Source organism: Papio anubis, chromosome 1 (assembly GCF_008728515.1).
Source record: "Papio anubis isolate 15944 chromosome 1, Panubis1.0, whole genome shotgun sequence".
Lineage (NCBI taxonomy): Eukaryota > Metazoa > Chordata > Mammalia > Primates > Cercopithecidae > Papio > Papio anubis.
In genome coordinates, this window is record NC_044976.1 from 154,243,684 (window position 1) to 154,262,274 (window position 18,591).

General features: G+C 39.8%; 1 protein-coding gene across 3 annotated transcripts in view; it reads right to left on the reverse strand.

Annotated features, from left to right (window-relative positions):
- The window catches only part of CR2 (complement C3d receptor 2), a 38,771-nt gene extending 21,494 nt beyond the window's left edge, over positions 1 to 17,277 (reverse strand). For 2 of the 3 annotated variants that reach the window (XM_021932310.2, XM_021932333.2), the window contains exons 1-4: positions 17,040 to 17,277; positions 2,151 to 2,540; positions 356 to 544; positions 172 to 271 (exon numbers count right to left, since the gene is read on the reverse strand). In XM_021932310.2, coding sequence (XP_021788002.2) covers positions 172 to 271; positions 356 to 544; positions 2,151 to 2,540; positions 17,040 to 17,097 — 737 coding nt within the window. In that variant the 5' untranslated portion in view covers positions 17,098 to 17,277. The remainder of the gene's footprint in view (positions 1 to 171; positions 272 to 355; positions 545 to 2,150; positions 2,541 to 17,039) is intronic. The other variant, XM_021932361.2, reaches the window with a different exon arrangement.
- Between the last annotated feature and the right edge of the window lie 1,314 nt (positions 17,278 to 18,591).

Consider the following 18,591-nt stretch of genomic DNA (forward strand, 5'->3'; position numbering starts at 1 on the left):
CAAGTTCATTCAATCGGTGTGCACCTGTTCCTTTTATCAGCATTACCTCCCACAACCCTACCCCAGGCTGCCCAGAAATCCTCACAGAGGAACCTTCTGCAGGTTTCATAGTCCACACCATGCACACACGAGCCAAATGAATTAAATCTCATAAATAATCCTGACACTCACCCTTCATCACAGAAGAAGTTTGCAGTTACACCAACTTGGAGAATTGGAGGCTCCTTTACCTTCCCATTGGGAAATCGTCCTAGAGGTTTACAGCGTGCCTCTAAAAAACAAACCAAAGATGAGAAATGTGTGGCAAATAACAGAACAGCCCAGATTCTTAAAATAGATTGTAAATTTAGGGTACCTTCACACGTGGGGGGGACAGCACTCCATTTTCCCGAAGACAAACAGTTAATGATCTTTTCTCCAACAAGCAAGTAACCAGATTCACAGCTGTAAGTCACAGATAATCCTGGAGCAATGGAGCTGACATTCTCGCTTGTGTGATGTCCATTGTGGATCATAGGAAGTGCTGGACACTCCAGAGGGAAAACTTTGCACACACATACCAGGAAAAAAAGCCATCAGATGATGCATCCTTCACAATCTAGAATCAAGGGGGTCCAATCTTTTGCCTTCCCTGGGCCACATTGGAAGAAGAAAAATTGTCTTGGGCCACACATAATATACACTAACACTAATGATAGCTGATGAGCTAAAAAAATTGCAAAAAAAATCTCATAATGGTTTAAGAAAGTTTATGAATTTCTGTTGGGCCATATTCAAAGCCATCCTGGGCCACATGCTGTCCACAGGCAGCAAGTTGGACAAGCTTGATCTAGATGCTGACTTAGGATACAGATCTAAATAAATAACACATGATCTATGGTAGCCAGTTGTTATTAACTTTTGACCTAGTCTTTTAAAGATCAAACAGGTATGGTTTAAGTGTATCCATCTTATGCCATAAATAGCCATGAATAGTACATTATTTTTCATTTTTAGTTACACTATGTGAATTACATTTGCCTTGTGAAAAACTTCAATTACCAAAAATGTCAGTTTTCACCTATATTCTCACCCTATCCTTAAGCTTATTCTCTGTTCCAAAAGTAGCATGCTATCATTTCAAGGGCTATCCTGGTAGATATTAGTAATATAGTTTATTGGGATCCTACGCATGATACATATATAGTGTGTGTGTACAACTAATACATACTCTATGCCTTACTTCCTCTACTTAGCAACATGTATACAATATCCTTCCATGTCCATACATATACGTCTGTCTAAATCGTTACAAAAGCTTGTTTTCAACAGTCATTAAGCTTTCTGACTATCATAAGATCTCCTTTCTCCAACGCTATCTATTTATCAATTGATCAATAAATACAATCCCATTTTATACTAATTTAACAGTTTTGTCAGCTCTTTAATCTGCTTAAAATTTGTCAACATTGTTCTTTATTAAGAAAATAAATACCTAATTTAATAGTATAATTTTTGTTAAATATTGCCAATTCTTGTAATTGTGAAATTCAAATTCAGATTTATATTTCAGCAGCAACATAAACCAAACCAAAGGAAAAGGAATGAAGAATTTACATAGGTCCCTATTTTCAAAGGCATTTATTTGAAATGTGATGGCTCAGAAGATGACTTGGGGAAATAGTGGATAACTTCAAAACATGTTTACAGAGACTACAGAGAGAAGGATATCACCTGTGCCAGACTGTATTAGCAGATACTTATACATTAATTTCAAATCCATTGGGTATATTTTTGCTATAAGATCCCATCTTTCTTCTCATTTTAATAGTAACACAGATATACAGTTGAAAATCACCCTATTCCTACAACCCCAACAAACTCTGGCTCCATCCTTGCAAAACTTACCCTACTCAATTATTAGGTATGTTTAATTACATTTTTCCATTGTACTTTAAATTCCTTTGCTCAACTGATGTTTTTTGAATGAGCAGTTATATTCCTCCATGAAGAAAAATGAAGAAGCCATAACTTGCACCTTTTCCCTTGTTTCCTTCTTCCACCCCCATCATTACATGTTCACACTGTTTGTCCTTCAGGAGGGTACAAAGCGTGGTCTGCATAGAAAAGCAAGACCCCACCTCCCAACTCAGCTTTCTTTTCATACTCACCACTTTCACAGGTTGGTAGTCGTGTCGGTCCCCACCTATTATTTGCTTGACACCAAACAGACTTGTTTCCGTTCATGGAGAAGTTGGTTTTACAGGCAAATGTCACAAAATCACCATGTCTGTAGGGTGGTACAGAGCCTCTAGTTTTGTATCCTCCTGGTACTATGGGCTCAGGGCAAGTAGAATATTTATTGAAATATTCACATTTAGGAGCAGGTTTATCCCAGATTCCAACCACTTTGTCTTTAGTTATGCAAATTGTATTTTTTTCTCCAATGAGGCGGAAGCCATTTGAACATATGTACCTTATCACAGTACCAAGAGTGATGGGGGTAGAATAATCACTAATCCGGCCATTTAGGATAGGAGGAGGAGAGCCACAAGAAATTCCTGAAAAGTAGAAAAGGAATTTGGTAAGCATACTGATCATGGTGATAAAATATTCAAATATAGGTAAAATATCCAAATATATATCACACAACTTTTTCAGAAACAGACTTAGAAATACGTATAGCTTATTTCTTCCCTGCTTACTCCCAAGCTCCTAAATTCTTATCTTTTTCTTCATCCTCAGCAAACAGATCAACATGAATCATCTTGATCAAACAATAATAATGAAAAGAATGTATCCAAAAGTTCTGAATCTAATCAATTTTAATAATGAAATAAAAGGCAAATTTACCACATGAAAATAACATATTACTGGCACATTAGTTACATGTGGGAAGGTACCATGTATTAAGGAAATTTGAGCTCAGCAGACCTAGTTTCAAATCCCCACAGTCATTCAATAGCTGTGTGACTTCAAGCAAGTCTTACCCTCTTTAAGCTTCAGTTTCTTAGTCTACAGTATAATGCAAACTACTTCATAAGGTGCAGTGAGAATCCAGTGCTAAAAGTACATGCACAGAGAAAGTACAATACCTGGAACATACTAATTATTCAATGGCTATTTCAAACACACAACTGGGGGTACAGGCTGTGATTACCACATTTGGTCCTGCTGCTGAAGATACTAGAGCCTCACTACAGGTGATTTGTCATGACTTGATGCTGGAACACTTTGAAAAAGCCACAGGAAGTGAACAGAGGTTTTGAATAATGGCCTCATATTCTTCATTTACTTGTCCTAATAACCATGAAGGATATTGTTTACAGTTACTTTGTTACGCACACCTTTTCTGAGGCAGTCTCAGAATTAAGGGAAAATTGCCAACCTCTAGAACTTTCAGTTAACTTTCTTTTGGCTCCAAGAGGAGGTCTTGAGTGAGAACTGGCATAAGAAGATATAGCCAAACTGTTTCATCACATCAGTGCTATACTTGGTTTCAGTAAGGGTAATTTTCGAGAACTGTTATCTTTATATATATAGAATCTGCAATATAATATTGGTCTGCATTCCAGAAGACAGAGAAGAGTGGCATATATATATTCAAAGCACACATATGGATAAGATGTGATAATTGATATATGGGTGGGAACACACCAAACATCAAAAGGCAAGATCCATACTTGGTTGTTTTGTTTTCCACTCCCTAGACAGAAATTTATTATTCCAGGGTGTTGTCATTCCTTCTGGGACATACTGACTAGAAGATTTGCCATTTAACTGGAACATTAAACAATAAAGGGTAACAAGTCATCACCAGAACAAACCAATTCTCAGTCAAATTAGTCACTTCTCTCAAGTTGATGGTATTAATGGGATCTATATTTTTAAGATTTTTGACTTCAGGGAAAAAGTCCAAGGTTATTTGTGATCGACCCAACTACATGATAACTTCAGACTAGGAAAAAACATATAGAAAAATAAAATCTTAAAAATCATATTCCTTTTAACATTCTTCCTCCCCTCTTTTGCATCCAAATATCAAGATTCTTGTGACCATCTAGAAAAAAATAGTCTCCTTTTCTAGTGAAGAAAACATCAAACATCTTGATCCTCAAGTTTACTCCAGAGAGTCCCTCTTATTGAACCCAGGATCATCTATTCATTCTCCATATTTGGAGCCTTCACTTCTAATCTAAAGCTTTGCTCTTTCAACTGCTGAAAGGACAATTCCCAGCTTTGGCTGGCCATGCGTAATACATACATTTGGAGAAACTAAAGAGGGCTTGGTTAATGACAGAGCTTTAAGTCATAAAGGACAGAGAAAAAGAGAGAAAAAGTCAGAAAAAAAATAACTGTCTTTAGAGATCACACTTCACAATGTTTAACTATGGGTTCTAGGTCTCAGTTCAGGCCCCATCACCTCACATTCACCTCTCATCACAAAGGAAACCTCTGTCCCAGGTTAAAGATTAGGAGTAGGAGCTACATAACCATTGAGAAGTTGGTTTGGAGTGGCATCCCATGATTTCACTTGAAAAAAAGAGACAAGGTTGATACGTAAGCAGGGAACTGTTGAGTTTTCTTTAGATGGAGTAGAACTTTGGGCACCTGCACATTTTAGTGCTACATGGTTCCAGGTTTCCAAGGACATACGCTGCACAGAGTTAGTTCCAATGAGAGTGTAGCCAGGCTTATATCTGTAGGACACTTCCTTATCTCTTTTGTTATAATTATCATGGTAGATAAGTGGAGGTGGCAGATTCCCTGAGAAAAGAGTAAGACATTCTTCTCTGCAGCATAGAGAAGCTCTTTCTAAAATAAGAGCAATCTTCTCTACCACCAGCTTGGGGTTAGTAGGCATGGGATGAAGGTGTTCCCATAAGCTGTCCTAAAGGTAAGGCAGAGAGTCCTTTGGGTGACATAGAACAGAGCTGGCATGCACTTTTTTTTTCAGAAATGATGAACTTTATAACTATCTGTTTTCTTTATCTTGATTTATGACAGGAAACATTACCTTACTCATCATTTTCCATTTCATTCAGTTCAAAGGGTCTGAGCCATTCTCTCATCAATATCGTAGCCAGTGAAACTAAACTTTTGCAACACATTTTCACCACCAAAATCTACCTCTTCCTTCCTGCTCCAAAAACAAGGCTAACGAGGTTTCTGAGCTTTGTGGACAAAGCTTTCAATGTTGCCAGGTTGTTAGAGAGTCAGACACTTCCCAGTAAAAGAAGAGGAGAAGGGGAGAATGGAGGGTGCAGACTCAACCTGACGACTAGCCTTCTTTCATAAAGGCTTCATTTTTCAGTATGAAAATGTATAATGTCCACAGTATTTTTTTATTTTTAATTTTGTGCCTGTGACACAGCCTCAGGATGTCCTGAGGCATGTGCCCATCTGCAGTATTTTGAGTCAAATTCTGATCTCAGCCAATTTCCCCCATTGGTGTGGCCAATGGGATTGAGAGTTCAGCCAATGGAATTGAGAGTTCATCTTATCTTCCTTTGAATAAAATCTAGTGATATATATATATGTGTGTGTGTGTGTGTGTGTGTATACAAAAATCTCTAATCATTGACTTTGGTGCTATCTGCTTTTTAAAAAAGCATCTTTTAATTTCCCCTACAATAACACAGATCTAGTACTGCCCCAAAATACAAAAGAGAAAGTAAGTCCTACATCTGCAACATTTAGATATTACTTTCAAAGTTTACTTTTAAACTCTTTAACTAGGCCAGGTGTGGTGGTTCACGTCTGTAATTCCAGCACTTTGGGAGGCTGAGGCAGGCAGATCACCTGAGGTCAGGAGTTCAAGACCAGTCTGGCCAACATAGTGAAACCCCATCTCTACAAAAATACAAAATTTAGCCAGGCATGATAGCAGGTGCCTGTAATCCCAGCTACTCGGGAGGCTGAGACAGGAGAATCACTTGAACCCGGGAGGTGGAGTTTGCAGTGAGCCAAGATCATGCCATTGTACTCTAGCCTGGGCAACTGAGTGAGACTCCATCTCAAAAAAACAAAAACAGAAACAAAAAACAAACAACAACAATAAAAACCTCTTTAACTAGAAAACGCAACCACATATACTATCTTCCTTCTGATCTTTCCATAGGTACCATATACCTGTTTCCCAAAAAAAACCTTGTTTTATTTCTAGATCCTGAAGTTTCAGCCCAACTCATCCCTGAGGCACGTTGGCAGTAGAGGATTCTGTTTGCTGTTTAGTTGACATCATATTACATTGCTGCCTTTCATGGTAAAACCAAGCTTACACTTAAATATCACTGTATCATTTTAAAAAAATGAACATAATCCAGATTCCACAACTCCATTTTCAACTTCTATAATTGAGCATTCAGGTAAGAGTAATACACTGAAGAGGAGGGTTGCTGCAGAGCTCCAGATATCAACTTGATTACCTTTGCTGGTGCAATGCATTGACTCTCAACCAAGGGGTCAAACAGCTTTTCCCTATTATATCCAATATGGCACTGATGATTTCATAGTAAACCTCTCTCCCTGTTGCTGCTGTCATTGGGGATGGCTGGGAGTGACTTACAAGGAATACCTTTTTAAGGAGTAGGTGGAGAAAGAGAGAATATTATACTTTCTGAGAATTTTCTCTTCATTCTTGCAATCCAAACTGCAATTCAGCCTGCAATTTACCCATTTTGTTGAAATTCTGTATCCTGATCTCAAAGATGATTCTAAATAGGAAGTAGCAAGGTCGAAAGATATATGGAACTGGCTGGTAAAAACCAAAAAGCTATGAGCTGGTCACCAGTCCCCACCCCAGACCACAGACAAATTGTTATAGAAGGGACCTAGGGTAGCTTACTTTTTGCATGGAATAAAGTTGGCAGTGTGTAATCTCCTGGAATGTTTTAGATGTAAGCATTTATTCACTATGAAATAACTTATAATCAAAGGACAGTAAACAAAGGAAAGTGTGGTAGGATTGGGGGCCATGAGGAAGATGGGTAAGTCATAGCTGTGTGCTTAGAGCTACTCAAACCAAGTGTAACCCTCCTGGCTACTCACTTTGGTGTGCAGATGCCCAATTTCCCTCTGGAAGGGGCAAGAGGAATTAAATAGGGTGCAATAAAGAGATTGTTTTACTTACATTCCTAAAAATGTATGTCATTATCCCAGGTTACAATATTGTCTGAGATAATACATATAGCAGATGAGTCACTAAACACAAAGAGATGAGAAATCTCACAACACACGTTTACCTATGTAACAAAACTGCACATCCTATACAAGTACCCCAGAACTTAAAATAAAAATAAAAAAGAGATGAGTGATCATCTCCCAGCTAGACTTACATTTTAGAAAAGCTTAGTTCTTTCTCTACTGAAAGAATAGCAAAGAATAGAATATCATTTATGACAAGTAGGGGTGATAGATTAAGGACTCATACAATTTAAAGCCAAATGAAATTCAAGCTCCTGGGCAGTAGCACTGGAGATTTAAAATTGGAAGAGAGTAGCCAAAACTTTCTTGTCTCCTAAGAATCCTCTCTAGCTGGTAATCTTGAAACAGTGTCTCTAGAGTAGATCAGGGAGGTGATTCCTTTTTCCTTATTTATTTTAAAAAGTATGTGGCAATTACTCAGATATCTTTTGGAAGAGTGACGGTTTCTGGTTGGAACTGCTGTTCTGGTATCCATGTACCCTGGAAATGTCTCCTGCCAACCCACCCTTTATTACAAAATTATGTCACTGTCGACCCAAATGCAATACCCATGTGTGTAATCACAGAGTCCTAAAGGAGTTCTCTATGAATCATACATGATTTACCTACAAAAGAAAACCAAACCAACCCAAACAGAATTCCAGACTGGGATTTAGGAGACTTTTTGGAGATTTTTTGTGTTTTATATTAGATCTCAACCTGACTGGACTTGCTGACAGGCCTGCTTATGTTTATTCACAGAAATTCTTACATTTACAAAACTTTCCAAAGGATCAGTCAACTCTAGAACACTACTTATTTAATGCACACAGTCTGTATTTCTGTGCATGGACGCCAACTTTATTTGTGGTCAATTATAACTTAGAGTCTTCATTTTCCATTTTTATATATATTCTGTTAATCTATGGTATCATCTACCAAATCTTCTGCCTTAAAAAAACTCACATTAACCATTTCCTTTTTGTAACTCATCCTCTACTCTCTGCTCTTCATTCAATTAGTTACCAAAGTTTAGTGACTGGATTCCAGAAATCTCGCCCCAAACGAACTATTTTGTCATTGCAGCAGTCTCTCATTGGATCATTGAATGACATAATTTACTTTTCTAATTGTTCTCCCTTGGGCTGGTACATCTTCTATACCACTGCACATATTATCTTTCTAATACACAAATGTGGTCATGCCACTCTGCACATTTAAAAATTTACTATGACTTACCATTGTTTATAGGGAAAAAATGCATAGAGTTTTTACAAGTAAGCTCCAATCCATTTAATCAACTACCATTCATCACTATGTAGCCTATACTCCAATGACACTGATTTTTTTCCAAAGACATTATGTTCTCGCACACTTATGCTTTTGCAAATGCTGTTTCCTCTGCCCGGAAGGCCTCTATTTCTCTAATTCTTCTAGGTAGCATTTATGATTTATTTCTCTATGACCTCATAACACTTCATAAATAAGAGAACTACATCATAGTACAACGTATATTTAAGAGTCAGTCTTTACAACTACTGTAGGAGTTTCTCAAAGGCAAAGACTATCAGATTAGCTTTTATGTAATTCCCAGGTCCCACTGTCCGGTCTAGAGCTTCGTATCTAGTAGTTACTTAAAAGTATTTTTTGAATTGAATGGGATGAGGATGAGGTAATATTAACATTCTTTGTACTCTAACTTCTAACCTCACCCTAACACAGTATGGAGACCATAGATCAAAGTCATAAAGATCACAGGATGAATAGGTTTGGCCAGCTATCATGACTTAACCCTCACACCCAGTGCCCCTAGGAGTAAAAGGAAGAATGTAGCACCTAGGAGCCCTCTTCACTTGAGATGACACGTGAATTTACTGGTCTTTTATCTTAAACATAACACATTATCTCATCCAGATACAGTGACAGACCCAAAGATGCCTCTATTACAGGATTACTCATGGTTATAGAACTGCTGAGCATCTGACCACTTGAAGATCTCTAGGGAGGTGATAAAGAATGCCTCTTGAGGCCGGGCGCGGTGGCTCACGCCTGTAATCCCAGCACTTTGGGAGGCCGAGGCGGGCAGATCACGAGGTCAGGAGATCAAGACCATCCTGGCTAACATGGTGAAACCCCGTCTCTACTAAAAATACAAAAATTAGCGGGGTGTGGTGGTGGGCGCTTGTAGTCCCAGCTACATGGGAGGCTGAGGCAGGAGAATGGCATGAACCCGGGAGGCAGAGCTTGCAGTGAGTGGAGATTGCGCCACTGCACTCCAGCCTGGGCAACAGAGCGAGACTCCGTCTCAAAAAAAAAGGATGCCTCTTGATATACCCAAGAAAGCATTTGTATTTGCAAGACATCCCAACAGCAAACTTAAGACTGGTTACTCTGAATTTTAGGCTTAGCAAAAGGAAACCTTGCAGAAACTTACCCTGACCTAGAGACAAAGGCCACAGAAACATAAAAACCAAGAGAGGCTAAAACCTCTTCTCTGTTTCTGCCTTGTTACCAATTATCCTGAAAACTTTGATCTTTAGAATGTAAGTCTAAAATAGGGCAATATTTTGTGGAATGAAGAACGCATGTCATTGCAGCATGGGTGAATATACATAGAAATAAGCTCAGAGGTTCAGAGAATTTTTAGGGTAGACTTCAGAGATGGAGAAAGTAATTTTCCATAAAATTTCAGAAAATCTTCAGAATTGTGCTATCTCCTTCACCCTTACAAGTAAAAGTTAGTGGTTTTAGTTTGTTTGCTTGTTTTTTCACAGTGACTAGGGAAAACAGGAAAGGCATGTGGCAAGGGCCTTGAAGGATGAGTACATATGTTTTGATTTTTTTATAAGGGTGGTAGGGGGAGTGGATATTAATGTTTTCCCAGTTTCACTGAGGTATTATTTGTATGCAAAAAAACTTCACTTAACTAATGTATGCTATTTGGTGAGTTTGTGGGACAAAAAAGTAAAAATTTTAAACACAAACTTTCCCAGGATAGCATAAGAAACTAAAGTATATAAGAGATCTTGTAAAAGCTCAGTACACATATGATCCTGTAAAATTACTTTAATGAATTTACATAACTATCTTAGCTATTAAACCTTTAATGCCTAGAGAGGAGAAAACATGTTTATTATTCTTTATTATTTTATTCTGTTAATCTAGTAGAGTAACATGCCCCCAAAGAGAACTCAGTAAATACTTTCTGATGGGAACTAGATAAAGGGATAGTCATTTCAAGACAGTTTCCTGTAACTTAAAATAACAATATTATTATTAATAATGGAATAGAAGTTATTTTAGGCGCTAGGTAAGAAACTATAGCAATGATATACTTAGGGATATAGCTGGAAAAGTCATTTTTCTATGTATGAGAACAAGCTCAAGTTTCAACGCCCTAAACTGACAAGCAGAAAACAAGAAGTTAACTCTTCTTCCAGATCAGATGGTAGTCCAGGCAAAAAAAGTACACAGTTGTAAGGCCCTCCTAGAATAGCAGTGTATTTAAATATCAAATTTATAATCTCCTTCTTTTTCAAACAGGTCTGAGACAGGTACAGGTGAAAGTCAAAGCATAAACATGAACCAGTTGACACAAGGTCACACACAAAGCTCCCAAAACACAGCCAGACCTTAGCTGTGACCCTACATTGCTACTGGAGAAGTCACAAAGACTGGTTCTAAGAATAGGCATCATTATTGGGAGCCAGATATCACTATAGGTCCCCTTCGATTTATTTCCTCAGTTACTTAGTTTTCTCCATTAACAACTACAAAAGTCTCCAAGTGCTTACTCTGTGCAAAATAACAAAATTCTATAAGGAATATCAGGGTTTGACCTCAATGGAGACAAACTTCATGATCCTGATACTACTTGTACTAGTGTCTCTAGTCAAGTGACTTAATCTGTAATTATCAAATGTAAATAAGGACAATATCAAATTATCCTCCACAAACTGGAAAACCAATTTAAATTTACAAGATTTAATCAGTGGCAATGACCTGGATGAAGATGGAATGAAGATCTGGAAACAGCAAAAGCAGAAGGGTGCTTCATAGCATAACTTCCCATGATGAAAGGAGATACAGATCACACTTTCTGGATGGGAAAAAATGGGAAGGTCTCATTTCCAATAAGGAGACTTAAGGGCTATCTTCCTTTGGGAACATCAATCCTCATTAGTAATGAAAGCCAAAATCCCAGGTCACAAGGCAGATCATATCAGAAAAGGGAAGATTAATCCATGAGCCATAAAATAATACAAATTTTCTTGAAGGTCACTGAACCCTCTTCACATCTTTCTGTAGCCAGGAGTAAAACTCAGAGGAGATCATGACTGGATCAAAGATCAAAGATGGTGACTTGACATTCAGACACACATCCTTCCAACCATGTACCATGTTAAAAACAACCAGGCGAAGCAGTTTCTGAGTTAAATCAACAGGGATATATTTAATTACTTGGGCCCAGGGACTTTACCAGGAATGGCTTGGAAATCCATTTGAAATGGATGAAAAACAAACATATAGGATAATAAAAATAAAACCAAAATTTTAGAAAGCAGGTAGGAGGGAAAAATCATTATTGAGAATGATAATTCATATAATCAAATACCTTAATATTGGGTTTCCTGGCTATTTGATAAGCAAGTTTTGAATGATGATGTCAAAGTTGTCAGGATCAAAACAGAGTCACTAATGTAAAAACAAAACAAAACAAAAAAACACCTTGACAAAGCCAGGGAAGGCCATGAAAACCTTCTCATGCTTGTATGCCTGTTAACCCAAACTATCATAAAAGACTGAAAAACCACAACCGTGCACAAAGGCCACTGCAACTCTATGAGAACATCCTTCCGGCATCTGCCTGTATAACCTCAAACTGGCATCACCCTTGTTATTGGCCTTTGTAGCCAAGGATAATTATTCTAAAACAATTATTTTTCCTTTAAAAACCTTTGTCTTCCTTTCCTTCCTTGAATATACACACAGTTCATGATCACACACATATTCCCATTGCAATGTTCTATTCCCAAACAAATATCTTTTTCTTTTAGAGAGTCTTTCTCTGTTTGTTATTTAGTTTAACAACAGTTATGCATATTAACCAAAGTTCAGTCCTAAGCGCAGGAGATGTATCTGTGAACATTAGAGACAAGGTTCCCACCCTCACAGAATATATAATCCAACAGAAAGAGATAGACTGTAGATACCAGGAAATAAATAAGAAGGTGCTGAACATGAAATATGAAATAGAGTGATATTTCACAACGTAATGCACTGGAAGGAGAAGGGACAGGGTGGCATGCAACTTCAGTTATGGATGGTTAAGGAAGGCCTGTGAAAAAGCAACATTTAAGTTGTGACTGAAGGACAAGAAGGAAGAAGGAAGCAGCCAGGCAAATTGCTGAGTACAAGTATTTTAGGCAGAGGCCTAACAGGAGGAATGAATTTGGTATGCTCCAGGGACAGACAGAAGGTAAGTGTAGCTGGGATGCAATGAGCTAAGCAGAATGGTACACGATCAAGACAGAAAACTCAGCAGAAGGGAACATGCAGGGCTTCTTAGGCCACAGATATGTGAATGTTATCCTGAGTAGAAGTCATTGGAGAGTTCAAGCAGGAGAATCACATGGCCTGATTTACTTTTTTAAAGGAATATTCTGACATTTGGGTAGAGAGTGGATCGAACTGCTACTTTTAGAAGCAAAGAGTACAGTTTAGGGCCAAAAAAAAAAAAAAAAAAAAAGAGGCTTGGACCACAGTAGTGAGCAGTGGATATATTTTAGAAATAGAATTGGCAAGACTTTTTGTTGTTTTACATGTGGGGCTGAGGAAACGGGAGGATTCCTGACTTCTAGACTTCTGACTTGGGCTACACAATTGATGGAATTACCCTGTTCTGAGGATGGAAAGCCTGAAAAAGGACTGTGTGTGTGTGTGTGGTGTGTATTGTGGCCTTCAGGTAGGGAATTGTGTTCAGAATAATTTCCATTCAGACTTGGTATATCTAACATACTAGGCATCCACATCAAGATGCCAAGTAGGCAGATGGATGTACAAGTTTGCAGCTCAGGAGACAGGACAGAACTATAGATAATAAATATGAGTTGTTAACATATAAATAGTATTCAAAGCCATGAGACAAGATGAGATGAGGTCTTTTAGGAAGAAGAAATGAAGAAAGACAGAAGAGGCTCAGGGCTGAGCCCCAAGACCCTCTAATATTTAGAGATAGAACAAAAAAGACTAAGAGTCACCAGAGAAGTATGGAAAAACAGGTAAGAGTATCTTGATTTGGAAGATGAGAATAACAGTTTCAAGAGAAAGGAAATCATCAGCTTTTGCTGAAAGACTGAGAAAGATTAAGATAGAAAAATGACCATTAGATTTATCAGCACAAGGGTCAATAGTGACGTTGCAAGAAATAGCTCCAGGAGACAGGTGGGGAAGAAGCCTGTCTGAAGTGGAGAAGGAGATAAAGAAATTTGAGTAAGTAGTCAATGAGAAGTTTTGCTGAGAAGGACAAGAAGAGGGACAGGAAAATAGAGTTCCAGTGGGTCATGAGAAGGTCCACAAAGGATTTCCTGGGTATACTTAAATGCTGGTGGGGATGATCATGCAGAAAAAAGCACACAGATGATGCAAGGCAGGAGATATCTGCAGAAGTAAAGTCCTTGCAAAGGCAAAAGGGTATGGAACATGATAATGAATACAGGAAGAAGAGCTGAAATTGTCAGCAGAAAGGATACTTCTTTCATTGTTATAGGAGGAAACATACCAAGATTTCAATTCATATTTATTAATTTCCAAGTTACAGGCGATTGATAGGAACTCAAATCAGGAAATAAAGCAGATTAAGGTCTTGCACTCATGGAACTTGTATTCCAGTGAGGGAACAAACAACAAACAGGTAAATAAATAAGCAAGAAGGTTTTAGATGGTGATAGGTGGTCTGTAGAAAATAGAACACGGTTTTGTATCGGAGAGTGCCCTGAAATATGGATACTTCAGACAAGAGTCAGAGAAGCACAACAGGGGGCTGAGCCTTGAATGTCAAGGAGGAGCCAGGCAAGGAATAATTGGTAGGAAGAGCATTTCAAAAGACAGAATACCTAGTGCAACTGTGCTCAAAGAATAAAGAGAAGGCCAGTATGGCTGGGGCAGAGAGAGTGAGCGGGGCATAGAGAATTTCAGGGAGAGGCAGAAGGCGTCAGATTGGAGAATAAGGGGCGTGGGTTTTATTCTAATGTGACGGGAAGGCCTCAGCAGGTTTTCTGCAGTGGAGAACAAAATCTAATCCCAGATGGAGGTAAGTTTGTAAGTTAGTAGGTTTGTAGCTGATTAGAAAATGGGAGCATTCTTGTTTCATGGTTTTGTTTTCTCAGCATAGGACAAATTTAGATGACCAGTGAAAGCTTAAGTAAAATTTAGAAGTGTGGGAAGTTTGAATCTGTTTATGCAAATAGACAAAAGGAAAAATGGGAAAACACTAAAAAGGAAATTTGCTTCCCATTGACTTTGCTTACAGCAGTGTGCCCTATAGATACTTGCGGCAGAATCTTCTAGAGTGATTGTTAAACCTCAGCTTTCCTGTGCTAACTCCAAACCTATGAACCTCTGGAGGGGGAGGTGGAACCAGAAACCTACATTTTATAAAGGTACTTTAGTAGTTTCTTAAGCACACTCAAGTGCAGGAACTGGCCAAGAGCCAAGAGATGATCCGTGGAGAGCACACAGTAGCAGTAAAAGTCAGCAGTGGAGACTGGGTAAGGTGTGAGCCACAGGAGACAGGTGGGGAAGACCATGAGCAGCACATACATGGCAGGGAGCTGGAGAAATCAGGGGGTGTGAGCTTCAGTGAGATCCCATTCCAAAGGGCTAGAAAGGCTGAAGAAACTAGATTTTCTTCCACCGGAGGCCTTTTAGATTTTTGAACAATGGAGTGAAATAATAAAAATATATATATTTCGGCTGGGCGCGGTGGCTCAAGCCTGTAATTCCAGCACTTTGGGAGGCCGAGACGGGTGGATCACGAGGTCAGGAGATCGAGACCATCCTGGCTAACACGGTGAAACCCCGTCTCCCCTAAAAAATACAAAAAACTAGCCGGGCGAGGTCGCGGGCGCCTGTAGTCCCAGCTACTCGGGAGGCTGAGGCAGGAGAATGGCGTAAACCCGGGAGGCGGAGCTTGCAGTGAGCTGACATCCGGCCACTGCAGTCCAACCTGGGCGACAGAGCGAGACTCCGTCTCAAATATATATATATATATATTTCTTAATTTGTTGTTTTCATAATTGAAAAGTGACCTATAGGTCACTCTTTAACCTTTCCAATCATGAGAACCAAAATCTCTTAAAAGAGATGAGGTTGTTACACAGGTAATTATAATGCTTAGGAGGGGAATACTGGTACAAAAATGAGAAATGGACAAACAACAGAAGCACAGGAGCTTGAACGGCTGACAGATAGGTAGACCCGGTGTTTCATGGGTCTTCAGTTACGTGACCTACATGATGCTGATGCTGTGGCCCTGAATTGGCAGGACTTGTGAAGAAGTTGATTTTCAGTTGATAATATCCTCTCTGAAATTTAGAAATAGGTGAGAAGTCAGGGACTGTATTCTGCTCTTAGAAAAACTTGTGAATGCGCATTTGTTCAAAGGGAGTTAATATGCAGAAAAAGAGAAGAGAGATGAAGATAAGGGTCTGGAGAGAGGTTTAAGGGTCAGGAGACAGTAAAATGTCAGGAAAGCAAACAGTAAGTTGTAATAAACCAATATGTGCAGTATTCCAGACACCTTAACAAGCTGGATGTCCATAAAAACAATTGGATACCCAGCTTGTTAGCTTAAATGCTGGCTCCATAAAAACAAGTTTGTACAGGAGGCTTATTACTGACATTTAGTAGTAACAACTAACATCCAACTTTCTTTGCTTAGTTTCATTTGTACTCAGGGCAGCTTAGTGAGGTGGAAGGCCAGGTAATCATTAGTTTCATTTTACAGATGAAGAAACTGAAGATCAGGGAGCTAAATGACTTGCCAAAAGTCACCCAGTTATTGAGGTCTGCATACAGTAAACGTCTTATAAACTAGGAATGCATGGTACCCTGGAGATAATTAGAAACTTAGACCCATCCTGTAGCCAAGAGATGCTAATCTTAATTATAATCTTTCTTTAAAATCAAGCCAATCTGGAGGAAAAAAGATATAATAAACGGTGAATGAGACCTTTGCGGACGTCCACACCATTACAGAAGGTTAATAACAAGAAGAAAACAACAGTTTTAATCCATGTCTCAAAAATAACTACGGATGGTTAATGTTTAGGATCTCTTTACCAATATCACATCAGAGTTCAGAAAATCTGAGACCCATGCTTGGGAACCAGGTCTTACTCTTATTTAGGGAAGGGAGCCGAGGCTCTGCCGCTTTTGCTGGGCAGGAGCGCAGTTCAGGGTGTACAGAAACAGCCTCACGTGGCTAGTTAGTGCCGCACGCCGTGGATAGATTTCCTGCGGCGAGCGGTAGCCCTGACCGCCGGTCAGAGAGCGATGAGCACCTGCAGAATCTCGGGGGCGGGGAGCCAGGAGACAGCCAGCACCAGCACGCCGCCAGCCACACGGGGCCAACCAGACAGCGCCCCTCTGTGGCGCAGCCTCCAATTCTGGAGGTCCCAGCTCCCGGAGGAGCCAGTGGGGACAATCACGACCAGGCGGTTTATTGCAGGAGTCCCTTAAAGCTAGCGGGAGGAGGACACGCGTGGAGGACTGTACCCACCGTCTCGCTTTTAGCCCCCTGGTTTGCATCGCGGCACAGAAGCCTTCCCTGCCCGGGACGCGTCCCCACCTCCGTGCTCCCCCTCCCAGCTCACCGAGGACCCCTGGTACGATGAGAGCCAAGAAAACCCCGAGCAGGCCCGCGGCGCCCATGCCACGGCCGAAGCCCCCGCGGCGGGATGTGTTCCGAGACCCGCGAGCGTCCGGCAGCTCCGGGAGGGCAGGGCTGGAGCAGCAAGCAGCTGTGAGCCAGGAGAGGCGGGCCCTTAAATATTGTCCGGCACACTTGCTAGTTCTGCGCGCACACCTGTAGGCGGCCTGGGGGCTGACGCGGCGCCGGTGAGGGTGGGAGAGGCGGGAGGGGCCTCCTGGCACGAGGTGGGCGGGGAGCTCTGAGCCACTGTGGCTCAGACTCGCCCCTCGTTGCGGTGGCTTCCCCACTTTTTTGACCACACAACCCACCACACTTGTTTCTCTTTCTAGAACTTAAACAAAACTTTCAGAAATTAGTACTCACCCTTAGTAACTGCAATGTTCGTCTTCTGTGCCATGCTGTGTTATGCTAGACTAGGCTAGGCTATCCTATTCTAATTCTTATTTCTAATAAGAATATATTAGTAATCCACCAAACTCATTTCAAAATCTATTAGTGGATTCATCTCCCAGTTTGAAAAAACAATGTAAGTTGACTTCGGGAATTTAGGAACTGCAGCCACTTCTGCTCTTCTTTTTATTTTGAAGTAATCTCTACAGAAAAGTTTCAAGAGTACTACAGAGAATTCCCATATACTTGTCATCCAGATTCTCTGCATGTTAACATTTTGCTATATTTTCTTTACTATTCTCTATTCTTTCTCTATAGACATATGTGTACATAGATGTGATTATATAATTATAATTATATAATTATTACTTTGGAACCATCTAGCATTTATTCCTACTCTAAATGGTTCACTAAGGAGTTTCTGTTCCATAACTAGAGTGCAACGATCAAAAATAAGAACTTAACATTGACACAAGGCTATTTTATAAGCTACCATCTGTATTTAAATTTTGACAATCATCTCAATAACCTGTGTTATGGTAAAAACAATAACAACAGTAGAAACCAACCTTTGTTTTTCCTGGTCCAGAATCATTTCAGGATCATGTATTGTGTTTGATCATTATGCCATACCCCCACCCCCCCACTTCTTTAATCTGGAAAAATGTCCTCAGCCTTTTTGGTATTGCATGACCTTTACATTTTTGATGAATACACTGCAATTATTTTTGGAGAATGACTTTTAAGTCCATTATCTATTATAATAACAAAATACCCTGAAGTTAGTGGTGTAAAGCAAGAATAAACATTTATGATCTCACAGTTTCTGTGGGTCGGTCAGGTGGTTCTGGCTTGGGATCTCTCAGGAGATTGTAATTAAGACATCAGCTGGAGGTGCAGTCATCTGAAGGGTTAACTGGGACAGGCGAATCCACATCTAAGATGACTCACTTACCGAACCTTGACTGGAAGCTTCATTCTTCACCAAGTGGATTTTGTCATAGGGCTTGCTGCTTGTATGTTGAGTGTCCTTGTGATATGGCAGCTAGCTTCTCTGAGAACAAGAAAGAAGAAGCCACAATGTCCTTTGTGAGCTGCCCTCA